The following is a 16,352-nucleotide window of genomic DNA, read 5'->3' as shown; positions in this document are numbered from 1 at the left end:
GCTGTGGCTCAAGTGGTAGAGTGCTAGCCTTGAGCTGAAGAGCTGAGGGACAGCGCCCAGGCCCAGAGTTCAGGCCCCACGACCGGACCCCCCCCCCAAAAAAAGAAAAAGAATCTCAGGGACTTTCCTACCCAGCCCAACTTCAAACACAGATCCTTATATCTCAGCTTTCTGAGTAGCAAGGATTACAGGCCTGAGATACCAGTACCTGGCTTGGGAGAACATCTTTAATCAGAGAAATGTACATTAAATTCAGAGTGATGAGCCAAGAGGTTGGCAACTTAATCTCAAATGGCTGAGGACACCATATTCTTGCTACCATTCCTGACAACTTTTTCTACGGTCATCCCTCACTATATTGTGGGATTTTGTGGTGTGCAGGTATTTATATAATATTTCCAATTTTAATTATCCTTGCCAAAAATATTACAACAATATTAAAATGTAAAAAAACCCACAGTATGTATTTCATCTGCAGATGAATACCATACTGTACACAATGGAAATGTGCGGTCCACTACTACTGCTTACACAAGTTTCCCAATGTGAGATTGTACACAGCACACTATTGGCTGATGGACTAGAAAGCGACCAACCATAGCACTGTGTTCTGTATCCTGGGCACTGATTGGCTCAGTGACCATAGCATACAGCTGTTTGCTGTGCCCATATGTTCAGCATCTCTCCTTGTCTACTTCACATCGTTGTCTGATCACTGCATGTAATGTTGCTCTGCAGTGTTGTGTTGTTGTGACATTATCATAAAAGTTTGAATTTATTTTAAGCCTTATGATGCAACCCAAACATTCTGCACCACCAAAGGAAAGGTAGAACTTCTCGGCCTATTAAAGGCAAAAAGGGGAAAGCTACATGGCTGTAGGCTACCATTACGGTATCAATGAATCTATTGTTCACTACATAAAGGTGAAAAGAATACTAAGTCTATGGCAACAATGACTTTTAACCAGACTGCAGAGAATGTGGTCACTTCCTGTTATAAGGCCATTGTGAGGATGGAGTCTGCCTTGGCCTTGTGAATAAATGACTGCAGAAAGAAGAATATCTCCCTGAATACCAACACCATCTGGATGAAGGCGAAGAAACTTTATGATAGTTTTGCGGACAGCACAGACATTCATGACGGTGACAAGGATGAAGACCAGGATGACAACGCAGAAGCAGAACTGTCGAGTGCTTCTCCTACCAGACCAACCCCATAGAGTGCCAGCAAGGGCTGGTTTGACAAATTTCCAAGATGCTTTGAACTCAAGAATGTTTCTCTGCATGGAGAAGCTACTTCTGCAGATAAAGTCAGAGCCAAGGGGCTAAAAGCCTGAACAAGTTTTTAACATGGATGAGACAAAGTCAGCAAGTGAAGAAGAGGATGAGGAACAAGATGAACTATGTGTTGGAGAGGAGGAGAAGGTTGGCCTAACACTCAACTGTCTTGCAACCATGGTCAGAATGGCCAAAGAACTTCAGCGAGTAGCTGAAGAATGATACCCCCAGATGCTTTGTTTGTTGCACTTCGTAAATACAATTGAGAGTGGTATGTCAGTTTATAAAAACATTCTCACGCAGAAGAAAAAGCAACTCCAGCAACTCCCCATAACTATGTTCATCACTCAGACAAAGAGATCAGTTGTTCCTATACCTTTAGCAGAAATAGAAGTTACAGTGCAGGGAGAAGATACTGCCCCTGATGACATGCCTGATGACAAGCTGTGCAGCACATTCATCTCATCATCATTGCTTTCATCATCATCAGTACTGCACAGCTACATGATTCATGATCTTCATCATAGAAGCTGTAGTATGCTTCATTGGTGAGTATCCACACAGAATTTTATATTTTGTTAAAATTACATAGGTTTAAGAGTGTAGAACATATTTAAGAACATATGAAGTGTTTATAAAAGTGTGGGAAAGGATTTATAGGAGAGTGGGAAGAGTTTATAAAGCCTTTAAATATATATATATATATATATAATATAATGTTGTTAATTCACAGATTTTCACCTATCTTGGAAGTCTCTGAAATATAACTTCCACAGTTGGTGAGGGATCACTGTAGTCTTAAATTATTTTATGATAGAAGCTTAAAAGGATCTAAAGCTGGGTGCTGGTAGCTCTTGCCTATAATCCTGGTCATTCAAAAGGCTGAGCTATGAGAATCATGATTCAAAGCTAGCCTGGGTTAGAAAGATTACCAAGAAATCCAGAAGTGGAATTGTGGTTCAAGTGGTAGAGCACTAAGCTTGAGCACAACAGCTCAAGAATAGTACCCAGGCCCTGGCCCTGAGTTTAAGGCCCAGGGCCAGCACCAAAAGAAGAAGAGGAAAAAGAGGAAGAAGAGGAAGAGGAAGAAGAAGTAGAAGAAGAAAAAGAAGAAATAATCTAAGAATTTTGCTTCTGCAATCACAACACAGGATTTTCTTCCTATGAGATGTGAGCCCTATGGTCAGGACTTTGGCCCAGAAGTTCCACTGGGACCCTCCTTCAGGCCATCAAATTAGATGCCCAGTTCCTCAGGTCTCCAGACTTTATAACACTGTAGAATTATTCTATTACATGACAATTATCTATCAACCATATGTCCAATAAAACACATTGCCCAGGAGCTGGGTAGCTTCTGCAACCAAAATCAGCCATCTTGGAGTCCTCAGCCCCTAGGCAGAGAGGGCTCAGGAAACAAAGGCAGGAGAGAGCTACCTTGCCGTCAACTCTGAAGTCTCTGTCCTCTCACAGGTTATGCAATCAGTCTAGGCCACATGTTATCTGTCCATACTGGGAGGCAGCTCTTCAGCACTGGTCTTGACAAGCTCAGGGTTGGAAAGCTGCAGTCCAGGAGGTAAGCGGCAAGCAGTAGGACCTCAGGAGTTCATGGGCAAATGGCTACTGTGTTCCTGGATCCCTCACTTCTCCCTCAGATGCCTCCAAGGGCTGCTGCAGGGTAGGATGGCATCTCCCATGCTAAAGCATTGGTTAGGTGAACATTTGAAAGAAGCTCAGGAATGCCCAGAGCAGTGTGCTTGCCTTCCTCTGATCCCTATTCCCAATGCGCAGTGTCCGCTGGCTCTCCCAACCCTCCATGTGTTCTTGTCACCTAGGGATTCCCTTTCCCACCTGACTCTGCCTTTCAAGGCTGAGGTAATAGGATGTAGCTCTGTCATGTGTCCAGCATTTGACAAGCTGCTCTTAAAATGCATGTGCATGCTAAGCAAAAGGAAAGAAACATACATATCACCCAATGAGGAAGACCATGATAATGACAATTTGCCTTGTGAAGGTTAAAATGTGTTTGTGACTTTAACTATCTCACTATCTCACAATACGATGTGAAATTTATGTAATTACTTAATCTCAATAAAAAATTAGTTTTAAAATGCATTTGTATGTTTTTCCTACTAGACTGCCTGGCAGTCTAGTGAACAACAACCAAATGTAGAAGGATGGAGGAAAAGCTGAGCTTGGAGAGGAGCAGATGCAGGAAACGTGAGTGTCTCAGATGCAGAAAAGGTGGTAGTGGAGCCATATTGAGGTCTCACTCAGCACAGAAGAAAAGAAGAAACCCCAGTTTGGGCTTGGGGGCCCCAAATACTACAGAGGAGCCAACCATTTGAAGGGTGATGGAAAAGCTCCAGGCAGACCCCAGTCTCCAACAGCTTCCCTCAGTGGATACCTTCATGACCATGGTTTCTCCATGGTGCTCTGCTACAGGGGACCACCTAAGAATCGCCATGGGGAGGGGAGCAGTTCCAGAAGTCCCTCGAAGCCAGGCACAGTGGCATATGCCTATAATCCTAGCTACATAGGAAGCTGAGATTTGAGGATCATGATTCAATGCCAGCTCAGATAGGAAAGTCTGTGAGACTCTTAACTCGAATAAACTACTCAGAAAAAAAAAATGGAAGTGGTGCTGTGGTTCAAGTGATAAAGCACTAGCCTTGAGCAAAAGAAGCTCAGGGACAACACCTAGGCCCTGAATTCCAGTCCCAGGAATGGCACCCATGCATACACCATACACATACACATACAAGTGTGTGTGGTGGGGGGGGGGGGCGGGGAACCAGATGGGACTCAGGAGGTGATAAGAGACAGTCTCAAGAGCACTGCATTGAATCAGATTGTCCCATTGAATCAGATTGGCACTGTAAGGCTAGGAAGGATTCTGTTGGGAAATACTATTCCTGTTCAAGGAAGCTACTGGCCATCACTGGCCTAAGATGCCTTGGGAGCAAATTCCAACATCGGAAGGGTAACAGATCAGGAGTACAGAGAGGCAGAAGTCCATTTGACCCGTTAAACCCTCAGAGTGTAAAAATGCCCCACTGATTGGTGTCCCCATTTTGGAAACCTGTTTGCTATGAGCCTAGATGTGCTTAATGCCCAGTGTGGTCTCAAACTGGCCAGTTACTGACTGTCACAGACATCCAAGGGCCTAAACTCACACACACACACACACACACACACACACACACACACACACACACACTCATCCTGTCTCAAGGCCTAGAACTCACCCTCTCCCCCAACCAAGCCTCACTGGGAGGAAGCATTTCCAGATCAATAGTCCCAAGTGCATCCTGGGAGATGGAGCAGAGCCAGAGGGAAGGTCAGGAATTCTGGTGACCAGGAGGAAAGAGCCCTTCAGAGTATATTTAGCTCACTAAAAATAACAGGAGGCCAGAGATGAGGGCCAGGAACTGACTGCTTGGACCAGGACAGTCCTGAGCAGGCAGGAGGCGGAGCGGAAAGGACAATGGAGGAAAAGGAAGGGAGTCTGCTCCCTGGTTGACGGAAGAGGGCTATCTGTCTTTTTCTCCATGTGATCTGTCACCTAGATGACTCAGATGTTCCAAATCTGGAGAATGGGGCTGGGCAGCGGGAAAGGAAGGTCTGCCAGATTATCAGAGTTGACCGGAAAACTAGAGGCAGAAGGTAACTATATGGGCAAGACGCGACCCAGGGGCAGCCAAACTGGCATGAGGTACAGCTGAATTGATATGTATAGGGGAGGGCAGGGCTTTCTTGACTCCTAGTCCAGTGTCCATCCTGGTATCCAAAGCCCTGGCCAGAGAAGGCCAAGCTTAGCTTCTAAGAGCTGGATTCTGACGCATCAACAGAGTCGAAAAACATCCAGGCCCGAGGAAGAAGCCATCGGGTAAAGCCTCAGACCAGAAACTAGAGCCTATTCAGGGTCAATGGGCACTTACCCCAGTGGGATGCTGCTTGGTGTCCAGCAGGGGCGCATTGAAGCTAGCGGATAGACTGGGGGTTGAAAGGACTTCGCGGAGTGGGACTTTGGCTTCCCCCAGGAACCTGAAAAGACAGAAAAATCACATGTAGAAACTAGCCTGTAAAGCTGAGCACTGATGGCTCATGCCTATAATCCTAAATACACAGGAGGCTGAGATCTAAGGATCATGGTTCAAAGCCAGCCCAAGCAGGAAAGTTCATGAGACTCTTATCTCCAATTAATCACCAGAAAGCTAGAAGTGGCACTGTGGCTTAAAGAGGTAGAGTGCTATCCTTGAGCAAAAGAGCTCAGCCACAGTTCCCAGGCTCTGAGTTCAAGACCCACAACCAATAAAAAAGAAAAGAGAGAGAAAGAAAAAGAGAAAGAGGGAGAAGGAAGGAAGGAAGGAAAAGAAACTAGCCTGTGTCCTGACTCTTCCCCTAACATCCCTCACCATCACCAAGCCAGCTGAGCTGATCTGCTCACATATTTCTTTTCTTTTTTTTTTTTAAAGAGCTCTGGAAAGTTTTATTAAAGAAAAATTGTGTGCGCTTTGTCTCCAGTTTGTTCTGGCATGCTTCCAGTGATATCAGAATCACCTGGATCAATGATAGCCAGTGTGCATACGCTGTAGTACTTTCCACATGCTGTACCCAGTTCAATATTATTGCCACTGTAGTGATGGACACCAGTTTTTGCCAACATGGCATAGTATTCTATTTCAGATTTCCTCAAGGCTGGGCAGTTGTTGGTGAGGATGACCAGTTTCCCTTTGCCCTGTCTGATCATCTTCAGCATCTGCTTGTACCCCAGCACGTACTTGCCACTTTTCAGAACAAGTTGAAGTCTAGAGTTGATCGACTCCAGGGACTTTTTCGTCTTCTTGGCGGCCACTATCTTCCTGCCTTAGGTGCAGGAGGGCTCCCAACCGAAAGCAGCAGACAAGACGGCCGGGTGGAGAGAAACGCTGCTCACATATTTCTATATACCCCTACCACAGCCACCCCCAGGCACCATCCCTGGAAAACCAGGACACTCCAGAGACACCCACAAAATGAGAAAAGAAACGGACATACCTGCACCTTTCCAAGCTCAACTTTAACCTCTTTCTGCCCTACCCCAGAGGTCTCCCCATGCAGCTATGTCAAGTATAAGGGCTTCTCCTCCAGACATTGACAGTGTAGCAAGGTTAGAGCAGTTTCCCCCCATCACATCTACACTGCTCCCCCATCACCCATGTCTACACAGATCATCTACACTTGTTTTCCAGGGCTCTGCAGCAGCCATGATGAAATAAACACAAAGCAACTTTCCTATCTTCAGGCACAGGTGAACACTAAGACGAGGGAGACAGATTCCCCCCAAGAGGCTCAGAATCATCAGCAAGTACACACTCTTGAGGCTCCGTGCCCTGCTGAGTTCAGGGACCCCACATATGGATGGGGTCTTCGGAAATAGTAGGCCACCAGCAGAGAAGGGCCTGAAAAGTAAGGAATGTTCTTTGAGCTGCTAAAGGGAGTACCATTCACTCTGTGTTCTATGGTGGCAGCATAGAATTGCAATACCGGGCCTGTATCAACCAGGACTTGTCTCTGGATATATGTATTGGGCTCTGATTGCTTCCCTGGGGATTGGGTCCTATCCAGCACAGTACTGCCAAGACACAGCCCTTCTTTAGTCCCATCAACAGCCCCAGGTACACTCTCATCATTTCCTGCTTATTTTTTCCCCTGCTGAATAAAGCAACTCTGGTGTCTGGGACCCTCCTTCTCCTTGGCTCTGTAACAATTGATTTGAATATGAGATTTTATGGCTTTGTGAGATAAGACTGCAATCATGATCTAATTGGCTGATTCCTGAAACTGGCTACTCACAATGAGGTACCACTCCATCTATATTAGGATGGCTATAACAAAGGGAGAGGGAGGGCGGGATGTGGTAGCACATGTACATAATCCTAGATATTCAGGTGGTGGAGACAAGAGGATCTCAGTCTAAGGCTGGCCAGGGCAAAAGCATGAGACCCTATTTGAAAAACAGACTAAAAGCAAAAAAAAAGAGACTGGAGTGGCTCAAGTGATAGAGCACTTGTACCCGTGTTGCCAAAAGCAAGGAAGCAAAGAAGGAAGGAAGGGAGAGAACAAAGGAGGGAGGAAGATAGCAGATGTGTGTTGGTCAGAATGTGGGGAAATTATTATCCTGTTCACTGCTGGCTGAAACAGAAAAAAAAAAGTACAGCTGCTGTAAAAAACAGTTCAGGAATTTCTTTAAAAGTTCAACATAGAGCCAGGCACTGGTGGTTCATGGCTATGAATCCTAACTGCTCAAAAGGCTAAGCTCTGAGGATCACAGTTCAAAACAAGCCCAACGAAGGTTTTGAAACATTTGTTTTGAGACATTTATCTTCAATGAATTTCCAAACATCAGAAGTGGAGCAGTGGCTCAAGTAGTTGAGCAGTAGCCTTGAGCAAAAAAGCTCAGGGACAGTGTCCAGGCCCTGAGTTCAAGCCATAGGCTGGGACCAAAAAAATAGTTAAACCTAGAACTAAAGTATGATCTAGCAATCCCATCTCTGCATGTGTAACACCTAAAAGCTGAAATTAGGGTCTCTTGCAGATATTTTTCACACCCATATTCATAGTGCCATATTTATAATAGCCTAAAGATGGGAACAACCAAGTTTGACTAGATGTATAAACAAACAGGAAAAAAAAAGCAATGTGGACATACAATGGAATACTATTCAGTGTTGAAAAGGAAGAAAATTCTGACACACACTATTACAGGAATTAATCCTGAAGACATTATGCTAAGTGAAACAAGCCAGACACCAAAGAACAATTAATATACGCTTTCATTTAGAGGGCACTTAGAGTAATTAGATGCATACGCACAGAAAACAGAGTGGGGTTTGTCGGGGCTGGGGGAAGAGGGAAGTGGGGAATTATTCAGTGGATACAGGCTTTCAGTTTGGAAGCTGAAGTCATCCTAGAGATGGATGGGAGTGAGGCTTACATACTAATGTCACTGTGTTGTACACCTCAAAATGGTATAAACAGTAGATTTTATTATGTATATTTTATTTATTTATTGTCAGTCATGGGGCTTGAACTCTGGGCCTGGGCACTATCCCTGAGCTCTTCAGCTCAAGGTGAGCACTCTACCACTTGAGCCACAGCACCACTTCCAGTTTTCTGGTGGTTTATTGGAGATAGTCTCACAGTCTTTCTTGACCAGGTTGGCTTTGAACCATGATCCTCAGATCCCAGCCTCCCGAGTAGCTAGGAAAACAGGAGTGATTCACTGGTAGCTAGCCTGTTATGTATATTTTAATACATACACATGCATATAAATGAAAATTAGGCTGCTTCCATAAGCTTCTCATCCTTAAAATCCATCCCTCTTGAGCTGGAGACTCAGTTACTTGTAGTTTCCCTTCCTAGGAAGACCAAAAATGTGGTATGTATTCAAGATCAATTTTTCTTACATTTTTTTTCTTTTTTTGTCAGTCATTGGGCTTGAACTCAGAGCCTGGGAACTGTCCCTGAGTTCTTTTGCTCAAGGATAGCACTCTACCACTTAGAGCCACAACACCACTTCCTTGAGTGCTTAATTGGAGATAAGAGTTTCATGGGTACAAAAAATATTTTTTTAAAAAAAAAGAGTTTCATGGGGACTTTTCTGCCCTGTTGGCCTGAAACTTCAATCAACAGATCTCAACCTCCTGAGTAGCTAGGATTACAGGTGTGAGTCACTGGCTTGCATTTCTTTAAATAAAGAATTAAGGGGAATCCAGGCACCGGTGGCTCATGCCTGTAATCCTAACTACTGAGGAGGCTGAGCTCTGATGATTGAAGTTTCAAGCCAACTCAGGCAGAAAAGTCCCCATGAAACTCTTATCTCCAATTAAATATTCAGAAACTGGAAGTGGTACTGTGGCTCAAATGATAGAGTGAGCTCAGGGACAGCACCTAGTCCCAGAGTTCAAGCCCTACAACTAACAAAAAAAAAAAGAATTAAAGGGGTGTTCACTCCAGGGTCCTAAGGCCCCTTGTGAGCTGGAGTTATATTTCCTATAATGTGGACTGCTTTGTGTTTTGTTCCCTTGAAACTTAGAATTGGTTTTGTACCATAACTTATTAAGCAGAGCCTCCTGTCATCCCAAGGGTCAGCATGGAGGGGGCACCTGTCACTAGTATATTGACCTGACACCCAAGCAACTTCAAAAAGACCAGGCACTAGGTACAGAGGACCCTGGAATCACATCAGAGATCAAGGTTCTCTTGTCCTTCATGGGGAAATGGGCAGCAGATCAGAGTGGCTCATTCAAGCAAGTAGATGGATCAGTTGGCCCCAAGACTCTGCAGATTTCCTGAGCTATCACCACAGCTCTTGGGAAGCAGTTCATGGGAAGAAAAGGCCAGGCAGGACAAATGAGCAGAAGGAACAGGTAGCAGTCTGGTTGTCTCAACAGCTGTATAGCAGCTGAAACTCTATTCTCTGGGCCAGAAGCCCAAAGAAAACCACACCTCCTCTGCCTCCTTTGCCTGCAGCCCAGTCATGCTGATCCAGACATGGAGAATTCCCAGAATTCCCGGAAGTAGGATGGAGAACAATGGGAGGAAATGCAGAAGGAAGGGCTGGCCTCACCCCTGCCAGCCCAGGCACTTCCAGGCTGCCCCAGACACAGTGGACAGGGTTGACTGTTATTTATTACATTTGTATTTATGTATTTATTTTTACACTACTAGGGGCTTGAATTCAGAGCCTCATACTTGCTAGGCTGCTCTACCTCTGAGGTAGACCTCCAGACTTCTTTTTGGCCATAAAATATACCTTCTGAAGCCTGTCACTTTTAGTTGACAGATGGCTTCACAAACACTACTCCCCTAGGAGGCAGGGCTGGAGGCTGTCTATCCCAAAGACTTAGGAGATGGCTGTGGGAACCAAATACAGAAAGCCAAGGAGATGCAGAGCCTCCCCTCCCTGGTAATACAAGTACATGGCTCACAGAGGAGAAGCTGGGTATGGAGCAGGGGGTCTCTGGAAAGGTTGAAAGTATCTGAGACAACCATATAGAACACTATAGGCAGTTTCTCCTTCATTCATCCATTGCACAAAGAATAGGGGAGGATAAATTCCCCTGCAATATACTCAGAGATCTTAGCTTTGGAATGCCTAGAACCTGACCCACCCACCTGGAGATGGATCCAGGCTCCTTTAGTGTATCAAGGTCCTGCACATTCTAACCAGAGGCCTGGTAAAAGTCCAAGGGGATGGATGGGAGTCAAATGAGGCAGGAAGAGACTGGGGCCCTGCATCCCAAGGCCACTTACATTATTCAAACTATGCTCCCTAAGCTTGCTTAGCCTGCTCGGCCCATTCCTTCTTATGAAAAACACAATAAAGGCTCTTACCTAGGCCTCTCCTGCTCCTCTGCCTCCCAATTGACTCTGGCACTTCCCCATATACCCTCTGTCATGTGGCATTACCTTGACGATGGTAATCATCAATGGTGATCATCTCCTGATCTGTCTGCCTGCCTGCCATATGCAAGTAATAATAAAATGTACATCTTAAAACACAAGCCTGATAAGTTTTTGTTAGGGAGATTAAGAATAACTGGACATTTTTTAAAAGCTTATTGAAACCTGACTTCTGTAACTGTAACCCCTCTGAACATTATCTTTATAATAATAATTTTAAAAATTAAAAAATAAAATATAAATGGTTCCTTATTTCAAATACACACACACACACACACACACACACACACACACACACACACACACTAAAGGCTGAGGGTGTAGCTCAAGTGGTAGATCACTTGCTCTAGCAAGCACAGGCTCTGGGTTTAATTGCCCAGCACAAGAGTGAGAGAGCTGTTGAATGTACTATTTTTTTGTTGGGGTTTTTGTGTTTTTTGTTTTTTTTGTTTTTGTCAGTTGTGGGGCTTGAACTCTGGGCCTGGGCACTGTCCCCTCAGCTCTTCAGCTCAGGCTAGTGCTCTACCACTTGAGCCACAGCGCCACTTCTGTTTTTTTCTGCTTATGTGGTGCTGAGGAATTGAACCCAGGGCCTAATGCAAGGCAACCACTCTACCACTGAGCCACCTTCCCAACCCTTTTGTTGTTATTTGCTTTGGTGTTTTGGGTGCTAATCCGGAGGCTTAAATTCAGGGCCTGAGCACTGTCCCTGAGCTTTTTGTTCAAGGCTACATCTCCACTTCTGGCTTTTTGGTGGTTAATTGGAGATAAGAGTCTCATAGACTTTTATACCTGGGCTAGCTTTGAACCACAATCCTCAGAGCTCAACCTCCTGAGTAACTATGACTAGGCATAAGCCACCAGCATCCAGCTTGAATGTACTTTTTAAATGAGTTAAACAATCATATGAAAAGGAGTTTGGAGGTTCAATAGTCAAAGAGTATGCAGAGCTAGCATTTGGAATTTTCACAGAAATGGCTTAAAAGCTAGGAGATGAGGAGAGGTGGAAGAAAAGGAGGTAATGTTGAATATAAGTCTGAAGAAGTCAGAGTCAGAGGAACCCTTGCGTAGGACACCTGAGGACCCCTAAAAATTTCCTTTCTACTAAAGGTAGCTTCCATGCCTGTACAAGATGGCAGAATCTCCTTCATGCCACTCAGTTAACTGGGTCCTTTTCCATGCCAGCATCACATGTGAGCACACAAATGAGGGTGTTTATAAGCTAAATTTAGCCTCCACATATAAGGGAAAACATGCATCCTTTGTCTCTAGGCCTGACTTAACTTCATTTAATAAGTCATTCCAGTTCTTTACAAATGGTACAATATCATTCTTTCTAATGGATGAGTAAAATTCCATTGTGTATCTGTACCACATTTTCTTGATCCATTGGTCCATTAAGGGGTATCTAGGCCAATTCCAAACCTTGAATGTGGTAAGTAGTGCTTCAGTGGACATGGCTATGCTGGTGTTTTTACTACCCTGGCTTGAAATCTTTTGGGTAAATGCCCAGGAGTGGAATTGCTGTATCATAGGGTAGTTCTATATTTAAATTTTTTGAGGAACCTCCACACTGCTAAACAAGTTTACATTCCCAACAGAGTGAGTGGTATACAAATGTATTAACTGAAATATGGCATATCCAAAGGAGAACTCAAGTAGTATAATTCCTTAGAAAGGCAAAATCAAAGTTCAGCAAAATAAAACACCAGGAAGTTGGAACTTGAAAGGAGTGGGGTCAGGGGGAAAAAGGTGAACAAATGAAGAGGGAAAGAGCAGGAAGGATGCAGTCAAGCATCCAATGTACAGCCTACAAAATGAAGAAGAGTGAGGAAGAGGTGGGTAAGGAAGGGATGGGTGAGAATATTGAAAGCGGTAACATTGAACAAGACACATTGTATTCATAAACTGCTTTGTTACATGGCATAACTCCTTTGTACAACCATATATTATATATATTAACTATATCATATGTATATTATATATTATATACTGTTATATATACATTTATACTGTATATGCTATATAGTATTATGCTATAATACTATATACTATTATATTATGTATAATATATATTATGTATATATGTATGTATGTGTATATATATATATATATATATATATATATAAGTGAGGGGGTATAACAGTCAGACAGTCCTCCAGGAAGGAGCTGTGTTAGAAGCAGGAAGATCAGAGAAGTTGGTACAGCTTAGACTGGCCAACCCTAGGATGTCACACACACAAATCTAATGTTCTTAAATGATACCTTTAAACCCATAGTGACATCTTGAAAATGCTCAGTTCTCAACCATCTGCCAGAGAGAAATGCAGCATTCATCATTCAGAAGAGGAGCCCTCAGGTCATTAGGCTGGAGAGCTAGCTCTCTTACTTGACAGTCAATTTATTGTTGGGCATGAATGAGCACCTATCATGCATGAGCCCCTGTCCCAGGTACCAGGACCCCTACCCCACACCATTGGAGCTTCAAGGAACTAGCACTCACTAGCAGAAGGTTTTGGTAAGATTTCAGATCATACATGAACAGTCTCATGTGTTCTAGAGCATAGACAGGCCTTGGTAAATGTCAGCTCCATATCTCTTCCCCTTCTCCCCACTTTTCTTTCTCTGCAGTCTCTTCACCACCCAATGACTCAGGGGGTCACGTTCTATCATGACTTCAGTGCCGTCATGTATAAAACCTTAGATTTCTTTTAAGTAATAGAAATGACTTAGAATGACATAGAATAAAATGACATCAAACAGGAAGAAGATCCTCAAAAGATACGGGAGAAAGACTGGCCCAGCAGAAGGAAAAACCTTGCAACAGTCCAGTACAGTCTTTCATGAATGCAGGAGAGGACATATGTAACTTGATGAGTTACATGAGGTCTCTGAGTCCAGAAAATTGGCATTGAGCCAGGGATGAGCTCAAGGAAACCATGGCTGGCTAGTACCTAGTGCTGCCACAGAGTCAGATGAATGTGTGACCTGGTAACATGGTGGAGGTACACCAATCCCACTATGACATAGCAGTCTAGACAGACTGGAAAGATTCACTAGACCCAGCTGGGAACTTATAAAAAGAGTTCTAGACACAGGAAATCAGTTCACAGTCACAATAGAGAGACTGGCCAGACAAGAATCATCTGTGAGTGCCAAGTCTTAATTTATCTTATACTTCTAGGGGAAGAATGAACAATGAATCTATGCAGGAAAAATCAGACCTGGACTAGGTGATAGTAAGAAAGACCATGTGCTCTCAGATTGTGAAATAGAGCCTTCTAGCCAGAAATCAGTAACCCAATACAACCAAGAATTGAATCGTGGGGCACTTGAGACAAATGAGGAATAGCTTACTTTTAAAGGAGTAGGATATTATCTATTCATTATATATAATGTTATAAAAGCCAAAAATGGTAGTAGTGTTCCAGATTAAATAAGACTATGGAAGTATGACAAATATGATTGTATCAGTACAGACCCTAGACTGGATTCTGCTCTGTGATGAGGAGAAAGGGGGAATTGTTATGAAACATTATTTGGGTCCATTGATGAGATTTAACACATCCATATTAAATGTACTGTTGTTAAAAACTGTACATGCTTCTGTAAAGGAACAACTCTCACACAGTCTCTCTCTCTCTCTCTCTCTCTCTCTCTCTCTCTCTCTCTCTCACACACACACACACACACACACACACACACACAGAGGCACAATGAATATAACTTACTCTCATATGGAAGCATGAGGAAGAAGTGAAGAAAGGAGAGAAACTATGATCAAACAAATATAAGTCAGGTGCTTGTGGTTCATGCCTGTAAGCCTAGCAACTCAGGGGGCTGGGATCTAAGGACCATAGTTCAAAGCCAGCCTGCGTAGAAACTGTGAGACTCTTATCTCAAATTAACTACCAAAAAGCCAGACGTAGAGCTGTGGCTCAAGTGGTAGAATGCTAGACTTGACCAAAAGAAGCTCAAGAACAGCACCCAGACCCTTAGTTCAGGCTCCACAACTGCCGGCCTGGGCGCACACACACATGCACACACACACACACACACACACACACACCACACACGCGCGCGCGCGCGTGCGCGAGCAAAATATTCCCATAATATATATCTGAATTAGAGAATATGAATAGTTTCTTCTAATTTTTTCAACTTTTCTTCAAGTTTGAATGTTTTAATACCCTTGAAAGTCACCATGTGTCCGTTTTTCATCCTTTATCTTTGAAATTAAGGAAAGGACAGGTCCTTTAAACTACCAATCAGCTCCTCCCTGACTCAGCTGCATCTTGTCCTCACTAATCAGACTGTACAGGGAAGTCAGAGCCCCTGTTATGGAAAGTCTCACACATACTCCAGGGAGGAACTGGTCTGCCAGGGAGGAAATACCCAGAAGCTGAATCCCTCTGGCCCTCAGTTGTGCATGCCTGGCAGTGAAGGACAGGAAATAAGAGACAGCAGGACATTCCACAGCCCCTGAGCCCACCTGGCCTCTGGCAGCCTTCCTTCCAGTCTATGATTCCCTGGGGGCCACCCAAGGGTAATTCTAAATAGTTTTCCATTTCTGTCCTGAGAAAAACAAAAGAAATATTATTCTAACATCCACGGATGTCCTGGATAGAATCCAGGGCAAAATATAGCTATAAAAATCCTTGAAAAATAAAAACATCGCCAGTGCTTTTGAGCCTGCTAAGAACAATGGCACAGTGAACTGCAAATAGTTCTTGTCCCACACAGTCTTCCAAGGATTCCAGAAAAGAAAGCCAGTGAGTAAGGCTCAACTTGTGCCTGATTCTTCCCAACTTAGCAGAAGCAAGCACATCTCTGCCTTTTGAAATATCTGTGCGTGCATACTCTCTCTCTCTCTCTCTCTCTCTCTCTCTCTCTCACACACACACACACACACACACACACACACACACAGAGGCAACTGGGTAAGTGCCATTTCTTGTTTGAGGACAAAGTATGACAGAGTCACTAGAAAGCAGCGAAAAAAATAGCCTCCATATAGAATACAGATCCAGCATTCATATGCCAAAAAAAGATCTCAACTATATGAAATTACTATGCATTATTAAGACAAAGACAAAGCAACTCAAAACTTATGGAGGGGCAATTCATGGAAGAAGAAATACAAAGGAGCAATAAGCATACAGAAACATGCTCAAATGCACAAGAAACAAATTACAAAGCACTTTTTCCCCCATCACACTAGAAAAAATAGATTGGCAGGCAATTTTTGGTAGACATCAAGTAAGACATTTTTGAAAAGTAATTTGGCCACTTCCATAAAACTTTTATATGCTTATGTCCTTTGATTCAGTGGTGCCACTCCTAAGGACCTGCCCTAAAGAAAAAATATTATAAGAACATAAAGACATTTGAATAATATTGTTACTGGGTAATCATTTGTGAGTAAGAAATTGGAGGGAAACTAAATGCTAGTTCATATTGGAGAGAAACTAAATGTCAATTCATAAGGGGATAGATTTGGAGGGACCTAATTTGAATACCACCTGGTCATCTAAACATGACATACTGAACTAGGAAAGAGGCAATGTTAAGTGACAAAAAAGAAAGTACAGGGCTGGGAAGGTGGCTCAGTGGTAGAGCACTTGCCT

At 43.6% G+C, this 16,352-nt stretch overlaps 2 protein-coding genes across 2 annotated transcripts in view; both read right to left on the bottom strand.

The window, feature by feature from the left end:
- Dysf (dysferlin) overlaps positions 1-16,352 on the bottom strand; it is a 209,293-nt gene that overhangs the window by 171,655 nt on the left and 21,286 nt on the right. Inside the window, exon 4 of the mRNA XM_013035761.1 lies at positions 5,217-5,322. Within this exon, the coding sequence (XP_012891215.1) occupies positions 5,217-5,322 (106 nt within the window). The remainder of the gene's footprint in view (positions 1-5,216; positions 5,323-16,352) is intronic.
- LOC106000482 (60S ribosomal protein L30-like) lies at positions 5,771-10,762 on the bottom strand. The gene is made up of 2 exons (XM_013035760.1): positions 10,732-10,762; positions 5,771-6,144 (listed from the first exon to the last, which is right to left on the bottom strand). The coding sequence occupies exons 1-2, from the start codon at positions 10,760-10,762 to the stop codon at positions 5,771-5,773; spliced, it is 405 nt and encodes a 134-aa protein (XP_012891214.1).

Source organism: Dipodomys ordii, unplaced genomic scaffold, assembly GCF_000151885.1.
Source record: "Dipodomys ordii isolate 6190 unplaced genomic scaffold, Dord_2.0 Scaffold220, whole genome shotgun sequence".
Classification (NCBI taxonomy): domain Eukaryota; kingdom Metazoa; phylum Chordata; class Mammalia; order Rodentia; family Heteromyidae; genus Dipodomys; species Dipodomys ordii.
Note: the sequence above shows the minus strand (reverse complement) of the source record. Positions and strands in the feature narration are given on the sequence as shown.